The sequence below is a fragment of the Phalaenopsis equestris genome, unplaced genomic scaffold, assembly GCF_001263595.1.
Source record: "Phalaenopsis equestris unplaced genomic scaffold, ASM126359v1 Scaffold000001, whole genome shotgun sequence".
Taxonomy (NCBI): domain Eukaryota; kingdom Viridiplantae; phylum Streptophyta; class Magnoliopsida; order Asparagales; family Orchidaceae; genus Phalaenopsis; species Phalaenopsis equestris.
In genome coordinates this window covers 747,633-759,228 of record NW_018164443.1, presented here as the reverse complement: position 1 = coordinate 759,228, position 11,596 = coordinate 747,633, and the positions used below count along the sequence as shown (strand labels likewise).

The 11,596-nt window shown below is 34.8% G+C and overlaps 1 protein-coding gene across 1 annotated transcript; it reads left to right on the top strand.

Moving 5' to 3' along the window:
• Positions 1-626: 626 nt before the first annotated feature.
• On the top strand, positions 627-11,563 carry LOC110036975 (nicalin-like). The gene is made up of 6 exons (XM_020744363.1): positions 627-781; positions 856-916; positions 8,796-8,963; positions 9,351-9,452; positions 10,924-11,013; positions 11,408-11,563. Exons 1-6 carry the CDS (start codon positions 642-644, stop codon positions 11,468-11,470), a joined length of 624 nt encoding a protein of 207 aa, XP_020600022.1. The 5' UTR covers positions 627-641; the 3' UTR covers positions 11,471-11,563.
• The last annotated feature ends 33 nt before the right edge of the window (positions 11,564-11,596 follow it).

Sequence of the window (11,596 nt, the reverse complement as noted above, 5' to 3'; positions counted from 1 at the left end):
GTTTCCCACCTCTGTGCAGGAAAATCTCACTCCCGCGTTCGTAATGGGAAGGGGGAAAGCCCCCCATCAATATATTTCAACGAATTTTGAGAAGTAATGATTTCTCTTTAGAGACTTTAAATATAGGTTTAATAGTCCTAATAGAACAATCATGATATGTCTCAAGTCTTAACTTTAAAAAAATTTAGATAAATCGGAAGTGTGTTTGGTGAATGTAGCTTAGTTCATTCCTAATTTTCGGCTTAAGAACTTTATTGTACCAGGTAGTGGTAACAAATTAGTCCCAATAGATTCTTAAATATATAAAGTTTGGAGACAATCCTTCATATGGAATGAAGCTATTGATCAAAAACTATGTATGAGATCTCACACCCTTTCTAATGGTAATATGTAGATCATTTAAGGCTCATCAGAATCGGATGTAAGGCTATTACATAGGCAAGTTTCAGGAGTATTTTTAATCTTTTAAAATTACTTGTTCTGCTCGAGAGGTATGATCTATATTCTTTTGTGTTTTTCTTTTCCTAGAACAGACATTCACTTCCTTGCCTACTTTACTGTACATTTGGCTGATCTAATTGAATGTGGAGTTTATGCATTTTAATTTTGCTTTGTCAGAAAATTGCAATTCGACCCTTCTGATGTGGAAATTGTCTATATCACTGCAGGTTGCATGGGAACATGAACAATTTTCTAGAGCAAGAGTAACTGCTTTGACGCTTTCTGAACTTCCTGTAGCCCCTGAATTACTGGAAAGTACAGGGGGTCTGCATGATTCGAGGTGAGGCTGCAAAATATCTATTCCACACTGCTTTTTTTTAGGAGGCTATTATTTAGAGCTGGATTTTCTTGCAGGAATTTGGTAGATGAAACTGCTGTCTATAGAAGCGTAAAATTAGTTGCTGAGAGCCTTGCTGTAAGAGCTCTGATTTCCCTTATTACTTTATGAACCTTTATCATTTAATATTCTTTAGGAAGGTTTAGGTTCGTATCACTCAATTCTTATGTATTTACATATCTAATAACACCTAAACTTTAATTTTTACATACTTCCACCATGTCTATGCATAAAAAGGTGTATTTCACCTTCTAAAAGTAAAAATAGTGGTATTGGCTATGTGATATGAAAGATTTGGGTGGTTTAAATGTAAAAAAAAACAAAGTTTAGGTGTTAGATATGTAAATACATAGGAATTGGGTGATCTATATGTACATGCCCTGATACCAGAGTTAACCCAAACCACAATAGGAAAAACAAATACTATTACTAAAAATGAATAGGCAATTACAACCAAACATACTTGAATGAGAAATTACAACAAAACAAGACAAAATCTCACATTTTGGCTCCATCCAGAGGGTGGTGGAGGTCGGCTGGATGATCGAAAAGTGGTGATAGGAGTCTGAAATGGGCTGTGGGCCGCTGGAATAGCAAAAGGAGGGGCTTGAATTTCATGGGCAGTGAAGTGGAGGGCCTAAAATGGCAGCAGTAGCCAAGGGGAGGTTTGGGACAGCGAGGGGCAGCCAAGGGGAAGGGTTATGGACTGCAGGATGGCAAGGGGAGTGCTATCCCGGGCCTGCGGCAGCAAGGAGATGGCTGCAATGAATGAAATTGGTCGCTAGGCGTTGTCACGGATAGCTTCAACAAGTACAAAGGGCTGGACAACGGTCAAAACAGCGAGGAAAGGGATGGAACAAGGATGACAGCGAAGGTGGAGGGCTAGGATGGCCAGGGCGGTGAAGAGGAGAGAGGGTAAGGCAATGGCGAAGGCTGGAAAGATTGCAGAGAAGTTGGGTAAAGATAAATATTCCATTGGAAACGAGCTACAGTCGGAGCACCACTCATTCCCATGGAAGGAGAACACCACGGACGAGTTACAGCTAAAACATCTTCACACCGTCGGATATAGTCCCGGAAGGGGAAACACTTGGTGCGAGGGGCTGTCCTAACAGAAAACACCATAAAACTCCCTTTCAAACCCTAATATAACATATATATAGGAAATGACTAAAAATGAATGAAAGATAATAGGAAAAAAAAAACATATCCAAGGAAAAAACGGGACTGTTTTGGCGGCCTGTCTCTTGTCTCTCGTGATATTGAATCTTGCGATAGTGTAGCCGAAAATTCTGTATGGGAAAACTCTAGGGTCATGCCCCTATTTCTTATAGTAATGGAAGTCTGGTAATTTGGGGAAGGGCTTACTAAAATTTGTTCCGTGAGCTAAATAAAGATACAATGTGTGATTCAAATAAATGTTTTAATTTAATGTGTTCCTAATTGTAACGATTCGTTTTGTATACTCAGAGAAGAAGAATCTAAGAGTTGAACACTCGAAAGAAACCCAAGAAGAAGAACGATTTGTGGACAACCAAAAGGGAGGAGTGGAAACGAGGGGATCAAAAGCTAAGGAGATGAGTTTGCCTATAAAACGACATGGCCAAGGCGAGATTTACTTACCGAATAGTTGAATGGCTCAAGTTAGGGCCTCCTTGTAGTCGGAGGCAACGAACGACGACGTCTTTTTCGAGCAGCGTAGAAGGAAGGATCTGTGTAGGAGATCCCGTGCCCTAGCATACCAACGAAAAAGAAGAGGAGAAGAAGAAGCATCACAAAGGAGGAAGGGTTGAGTTTGTGCATTTGTGTGGGAGAGAAAGCCGAAGCCAGGCTTTCAATCCGGCTCTCTCGCGTGCAGAGGTGATCGAGCCGAAGAAGAAAGGGAGGAGGACTCGCGTGCTAGGAAAGGTAGGATTTTTTTTCGGCTGAGAATAAGCTTAAGAGTAAATTAATTAATTAAGTTATTAAATAAATATTATATATATTATATTTATAAGTTTATAATTTAAATGTGTAACTTAAGTCCATTTGATTGAAGTATTAAAGAAAGGTTAGAATTTTAATTTTAAATTTATTTATGTATAAATTAATAATATTTAATATTTTTTTAATCAAACTTAAAGTTTAAAGTATTGAAATCTTAATAGTACAATACAACAATAATTGATAATTAAATTAAAATATAATAATTAAATATTTAATATTTTATAGGTGATAATTTGATAGAAGTAATATAAGTTAAGAGTAAGCACTTCGTCTATCTTCGAGGTGACTACTCATATTTTTATATTATGATATTATTTTTGTTTATTCTCGTCTGAATGCATTTATTATTACTGTGATTTAGGGTTATAATGAATTTTATTCATATTGTTAGAATGACCTATGTGCCCAATTTGTAGATATTGAATATTATATAGGAATATTGACTGCTATTTAAATGAGAAGAAAATATTTATTAATAAAAAATGTTATTTTTTGGTATTTTTCTATGTGTATGATTGACTATGATGAAGCCTATTTATGGTACTAGTAGGAGAATCCTAAAGTACCCGTGCACGTATGTGGAAAATGATATTAACATTGAAGTATTTTATGTGGTACAATTTTTCGATGGAGCTCCTATGACGTTTGTGCATATATATAAAATGATATGGACATGTTATTGATATATAGTAAGATTCATTAAATAATATTAAATATTTGTATTGATTTATTAAAAGTTTAACTGACGTGTATTTTATTTTTTTCTTGTATTATTGTAGATTAAAAATATTGGTATTCACTGGCTTGTTTAGCTCACTGTTATTTTTAAACTAGCTTTTTCAGATTAATTTAATTGATTAAAAGATGAACAATAGAAGAGATAATATTTATAGAAGACGCAAACAACCTATACTGAGGTAAATATGCTGTTTTAATTTAATTTGGCTAGTGACTATTTTATTTGTTAATAATTAATTATAGAGAATAAATATTAAAAATTTTTAATTCTTATCGTTTGACCGTTTGTTCTTGTCTTGGTTAATTCCAAGTCCTAAGTCGGGTCGTGACACTGATAATCTTGGGGATGAGAGCTGTTTTACTTTTTGAATAAACTCGACAATGGTGGAGGGGCTGGGCTTCTTGTTGAAAGAATCTTTCAAATTTTCAGTTCTTGTGTACGATTACTTTTGTTTTTGTTTTATCATTTTCTTTTTTAAATATGTTTTTATTTTATGTTTTTAAAAATAAATAAATATGTTTTTGCGAACACTTAGAATAATTTTTAGGTGTTTTGAGTGTTTTCAAAAGCAATAATATCTTACTTAAACATATTAAACATCTTTTATTTCAAATAAAAAAATAATAGAAGGAAATAAGAACAAAAGAGCAGAAGTGATCCCAAACAACCCCAATTTTTACGTGAGTTATTATTTTTTTCCCTATTTGCAATTTTAGGGGTTGCTTGGTTGGAAGGATTTCTGGTGAACTGTAATTAATTTACCGAGATTTAAGGAACTTATGTGTTTGTTATAAAGAAGTACACGTACAATATAATGTTTCAATGAATTTAAAATTCACTCTTTAGTTCATTTTGGTTGAATTAGAATTCGGCCGATTTGATTGAATTTGAATTACACTATAAAATGCTATTAGCAAACTATTGCTCATCTCCACGACCCATCGCTCGTCCGCTGCCGGCCGTTAGTCGACGCTCCTCCGCCCGCAGCCGCTCGCTGTCTTGTCGCTTGTCACCCGCTGTCGGCCACAACCCATTGCCCCCCCGCCCCCAATTGCCTGTCGCCATTGTCAGTTGCCACCTGCCGCTCGCCGCCACCAGTTACCACCCGTTGCTCGCCGCCTATTGCTCACCTTCCAAATAAATTATTACATTATTTTCAATCTACTTCAAATCAAACAATAAAATATAAGGTCATGCTTTTTTTTTTTTGCAGTGAACCAAGGATCCATAAAGTATTTCAAATACATTGTAATAACTACAAACTTTTATATTGCGCTTTATTTTCAACAAACCAAACAACTCTTCAATGATGTCGAAGTTACCTTGCCTCTGTGTCCATCATTCGTTCCATTAGCCTACTGGATTTTCTCTTCTTTTTAATTTGCATGGCATGACGGTATTTCTTGCGATGTATTTCAGCCTTAAATTTCATAAAAACTTGAAATTTCTTTGAGAGGTTTGCATTTTCAAGTATTTATCTGATAACTGTTTCTAAGCATAACTCATGTTACGTGCATCTTAACCTAAAATGTAAGTTTTTATGTCAGCTATTGTCAAATGTGATTTCAGTAAATTCTTAAATGTGTCACAATAACTAGTGGAAACTTGATGTTACTTTTGTCATTTATCCATCTATTTTTATGGACATTACAATGAATGTTTAGAAATCTTTATAAAATGCATTCCTCATTCTTATAAGAAAAGTGGAAGATTACCAATTGACGGTCCTATCGGCACTTGGTCCTAGTGTGGGAAGCCTTGAGACAGGAGAGCGAACAAGATGAAGAGCTGAGGAAAAGAAGGGCCGAGCTACTACAGGATCTGAACAATCATCCAAGATATTCATGAGGGGCCAACAACTGCTTCACCATGGGTATTTCGTGCTACCTAAGTCGTCAGAATATATCCCAGACTATTACAGGAGTTTTATAGTGGTTTGATCGGGGGACACTCAGGGGTACAAAAGACCTACAATTGTCTAGCGACAAAGCTTTATTGGGTGGTGATGCACAGAGATAGAGGACATGGTTGGAAAATGCGATGTATCAGCGACACAAGTACTTAACCAGGGCACCAGGAGGGTTACTGCAACCATTAGCATTGTCGGGGAAGGTTTGGGAAGAAGTGACGATTGATTTTATTGAGAGTTTGTCACGGTCATAAAGGTTCACGGTGATCATGGTGGTCGTGGATTGTCTGATTAAGTATGCATATTTGATTCTCATACGACATCCCTACACTATGGTCTTAGTTGTGGCGGTGTTTATCCGGGAAGTGGTCTGTTTGCAAGAGTGTCAGAATCGATTGTATCGAATAGGGACAAGGTGCTCCTCATTCACTTCTGGAAGGAGCTATTTGCAAAGACAGTACTGCGTTGTATTATATCCAAACCAATGAGCAGACGGAGGTGGTCAACAAGAGTGTGGAGACAGACCTGTGGAGCAGACGGAGGTGGTCAACAGGAGTGTGGAGACAGACCTGTATTGTTTTATATCCGATACTCCGAAGCTATGAGCCAAGTGGATTATGTGGGCCGAATATTGGTATAATACTTCATATCACACTGTAACACAAATCACCCTTTTCAAGATATTGTATAGGCGGGATCCCTCAATTGATACATCATGGCATAGTGTTACCCCGATATCTAACGTCGATCAGTACTTGGAGAGAGACGAGATACTAGTGGAGATCAAGGGGCATCTACTGAAAACTCAACAAATCATGAATTTAGGAAAACGGATGGACACAGGAGATGTGTAATTTGAACCAAGGGACATATTCTACTTGAAGTTGAGGCCCTACCAATAGAAGAAATTGGCTAAGAGGAGAAGCAAGAAACTTTCATCACGATACTTTGGATCATATGAGGTGATGGCATGCATCAGAGCAGTGGCCTACCGTTTGAGGTTACCAACATCATCCACACTACACCCGATCTTCCATATATCACAGCTGAGAATTGCGATTGGAGATAATACACCCTCGTTTACACTATTTTCGACCCTAACGAAGGACTTAGAGGTGATTCTGGAGCCGCTAGAGATCGAAGGAGTGCACCGAGGAGTAGGGGGAGCAAATGAGTTGTTGGTTTAGTGGAAAAAACTGTTAGATTATGAAGCAACGTGACAATATTACAGGTGATTCACAAGCAGTTTATCATTTCTCCTTGAGGACAAAGTACTTCGTGATGGGAGTATTGTTACGCCTTTAAGTGATCCGGTCTCTCCTGGATCGTTCGAGAGCCACCCAACCGGCTCGCCACAAAATTAGGCGGGCTGGTCTTTTCCACGATGAGCGGAGCGACAAATTGCCGGGGCAGAAGAAAGCAGGGCGTCGATAGGGTTCGCGAGTGCTCTTTAAGCACATACTCAAGGAGGAGAAGTTAAAGGAGTTTGGAGGGAAGCTTAGAAGGAAAGTTTGAAATGGTGTGGGAGGATTCTATTAAGGGGAATAACTTAGGGTTTATTTTTTTTTATGCATGTTTTATTAGCCGTTGTGCTCTTTTTCTTCTTTGGATGTTACTAGCGATGTATAGGGTTGTGGGAGAGACGATCTACCTCTCGAAAAGTAGATCATCATTGTCTTGTTCGTTTTCATTTGTTTTTGTAAGAGCACCCCTCATTTGAATTTTTCCATCTATATTTTTCCATTTCATTGTTGTTTACTGATTTTGGTTCCCGAGCGTATCACACGCTTCCATGAAGTTTAACGCAAACTTGATTCATCATTTTATACAATAACAACAACAACAACAACAAACTTTTATTTAATTCTAAAAATTAATATCATTTTTTATACGATATGTCCAAGTCTTCCTAGGTCTACCTCTATTTTTCTTAACATAAGCTGAATCTAAAATGTCTACTCTCCTAACCAGATCATCAGATATTCTACGTTTAATGTGTCCAAGTCATCTAAGACGAATCACTCTAAGTCACTGGAGCTACACCAACCCTATGACAGATATATTAATTTCACATTTTGTCTCTAAGTGAAAAGCCACTCATCCACTTAAGCATTCTCATCTCGACAACACTTAACTTAGTTTTATGCTTCTCATCTCGGTAACATTCAACGCCATAAGGCATTGCAGGTCTCACAACCATCTTATAAAATTTTTCTTTCAGTCTAAGTGGTACTTTCGATAGACCTGAAGCATTCCTTCATTTCAACCAACCAACTTGAATTCTACTAATAACATCCCCTTCATTCTTAAAAATTGGGACCACAATACTCTTCCTCCACTCTTTAGACATCTTTTTAGTTTTTAAAATAATATTAAAGAATTTAGTAAGCTAAAAAACTTCCAAATCTTCTATATATTTCAACACTTCAATTGAGATATCATCAGGTCCTACAAACTTTTGTTCCATCACCAACTATTGTTATTTATAGTAACTTTTTCTTTTGATTCTGCTTGTACATCTTTTATCACTTGTTTTATAGTGTTTGTTACTTTATCCCACATAAAATTTGTTTCTTTATAAACATCCCAAATCTTGAAATCTTGAAGTTCACTCATAAAAATAATCTTGTTTGTCTTTTAGGTGCCCTATTTTAATTCTATGACAATGATTCTTAGTATTCATTATTTTATAACTCTTTATCTTAATATCTAGAACTAATAATCGATGTTGAGTTCTTAAATTCTCACTTGGAATGACCTTACAGTCTTTACATTCTCACGATCTCTTCTTCTCATAAGAAAATAATCAATTTGTGGTTTATTAGATCCATTCTTACAGGCAAAAATATATTCATCTCTTTTCTTGAATAAAATATTAACAATAACAAAATCATATGCTAATGCAAAATATATTCATCTCTTTTCTTCATTTTATACCTTGATCTAAAATTTTAGGGGCATTCAGATACTACCACCTACTTTTTATGCATATGCATATCTAACATCTAAACTTTACAATTTACATGTAAACCACCCAAGTTTTTTATATCACATCAAAATTATCATTATTTTAACTTTTAAGAAGTGAATACACCTTTTAATGAATTGGTAAGGTTGCATCCATGTAAAAATTAAAGTTTAGGTGTTAGATATGTAAATACATAAGAATTGAGTGTTATGAATGTAAATCTTCCAAAATTTTATCCCTTGGCAATGCCATCTCTCATGTAGGTTTGATTATCATTCTGCTTCAACCAATTTTATTTCTTTTATTGCTATATTTTGAGTCTTATCTGTTAATTTGTTGAGTTTTGTTCTTGCAGAGGCATATTTATGGCAAACGAAGTAGAAATATTCAGATTTTTGCAGAAAACAGTAGTTTGGCAATTAATCCCTTCTATATAACAATGTGGCTAGATCTTTTGTCACGTACTCCTAGAGTAGCGCCCTTCCTTCCGAAGACGAGCTCTTTCATTTCGGCTTTGAAAAAGGTACAAGCTTTATAATGGTGATATTATGTATTTTTATTTCTGACACCTAAAGTTGATATTTACATATATACTACTTTAATGTTATAATCACATCAAAATCTATGCATGTGAAGGCCTTTTTCACTTTTAAAAAATTTGTAAGTGTTATTTTTTTAGGTATGTAAACACACAAGGATAGGGTATATATGTAAATCCCTATTTTTTATTATTATCCTTTTCCTTTGGTACAACACAATATCCAAAGCAATAATGGCAGGCTAAAAATAATTGGTGCCAAAAGGATCAGAAGAATAATAATAAAGCCCACTGTTATCAATAGACATTTTCAATTTATGAGATGCTTAATTGTCATATATTGACTCACATAATCTTTGTAAAATGTTGCAGGAATTATCTGATCATACAGTTGATGTGTATGGAACGCATGAAAACATTGATGGCATCTTCACTTTCTATGATTCAACAACAGCAACTCTTAACATTTACCAGGTGCTGTGCTGTAATATCCTTAATTCATTAATTAAATAAATATATCATTTTGTTTGTGTACCTTACATTCCTTTGCATTGTGGATAAATGATTAGTATTTCTTGTCGATATACTGCTTAGAGTATGTTTCTTCTTGTGCTCTCTTTCTTTTTTAATAAAGGGGCATTTACATAATTACCATGCAATTCCTATGCATTTACATTTCTAACACCTAAAGTTTACTTTTTACTTTTATACCACCCATGTCTTTTATATCACATAAAAATAAAACTATTTTAAGAAATACGCCTTTTCATGCCTAGATAAAATGGCATATATGTGAAAAAAATGTTAGATATTCAAATACATAAGAACTTAGTGGTTGCATGCAAATCTTCATAATAGAGATGTCTCCATGCCCATTGTTACTTAGAAGGGTCAGAATATCCTGATCATATTTTGGTACAGATTGAATTTTAAGACGAAATTGCTTTAAAATGAGTGCATTATAAGGGTTAATTGATTGTTCATGCATTACATTACTCTCATAACATATCCAAGAATTATATGACACATCCCAACACAATTTTTCCCTTGTAACTGGGTTAAGGTTATATTGTCTAAAGTTTGATCAGGATGGGTTCTGAAACTCTTGATTTGCTTTGAGATGAGTGCAAGACATGAATAGTTTATTAACGCTTATATTGCACTAATTTTAAAGCAATCTTAAGGGCTTAAAAACTATCAAGATTTAGTTTTAGCGAGGTTATTCTCAATCATTTATTCTCCGTTGAAGCCACAATTTGTTCTTGATTAGCTCAAGGAATCTTTGCTAGAAATACCAATTACATAACACAGCAATTGAAAACATCTTTCTATCTATTTTTCAAACTCATATTTTTCATTTTTATCTAGTTCTCAATGGATTGATCGCGGCATGCGTAAATGTAACGGTTCAATAGTTCAAAAAAATTACCAGAGTGCTAGTTTTGTAAATAGCAATGTTTCGAGTGCTATGTTTGTAATTATTCCAAATAACAGGTGAGGATATTCTGACTAAATTTCAGTTAAAGAGTAGATTTTACTCCTCTTGAATTTAATTTGAGATGAGTGTCGTATAAGAGTTAATTGGTTTATCATATATTGCACTAATCTCAAAATAAATTTAATGTTTTTAAACTTCATTATGATCTTTCATTTACATGCATACCACTAAATTTCTATGCATTTACATATCTACCTCGTCAACTTGTATCTTTCATACACACAATCTTACCAATGCATGACGAAGTGTATTTCATTTTGTAAAAGTTAAAAATGGTATAAATGTAAAGAGTGTTTTGTATGTGCCTTACCAACTCTTTGATTTGCTTTGAGATCAGTGCAATATAAGGGATGATTGATCTATTGATTTATTCATAAATTGATTTGCGCACTAATTTGAAAGCATGTCCAATGGTTTATAGAAACTGATAAATACATAAATACGCAGGTCGCAAGTGTCACTTTTGATCTACTCTTGCTGCTGGCGCTGGGATCCTACTTAATTCTTCTCTTCTGTTTCCTCGTCATCGCCACACGGGTACGCCACGCCTCTTTCATCCATTCTTCTAACAGGTTACAGGTTATTTTTTTACCTGTTTAACAAATTACTAACCTGTTTGAAAATCCTCTTTTTTTCATTTTATTTTGGCTATTTACAAATCAACCACCCTCGTTCGTCCATTTGTCAAATTCTCACTCAAACATCAATAACCCCAACCCATATTTTTCTTTTTTTTTTTAATCAAAGTCTCAATCTTTTCATCGTCGCATGAGTAAATACATCTGTTTGGTAGTTCATAAAGATCGCTTTGGTAGTTAATTTTTTAAATATCAATGTCTCGGGCGGTCTGCATGTAATTATCCTTTTTTTAATTTTTTAAATTAAATTTATTTATTTATTTTTTATTTATTTTTGTCGGTGGCTTATGTAGGGTGTTGATGATCTTATCAATATGTTCAGACGACCCCCATCCAGGAAAATGAAAGCTGCTTAATCCTGGTTAGGAACTATGATGCATTGGATTGTATAATATCCTTCGTGAAGGGGAATAAAAATCTGTTTTTTTTTTTTCTAATTTTATTTTTATTCGATGAGAAGACATTTTTTAAATATTAGAAAA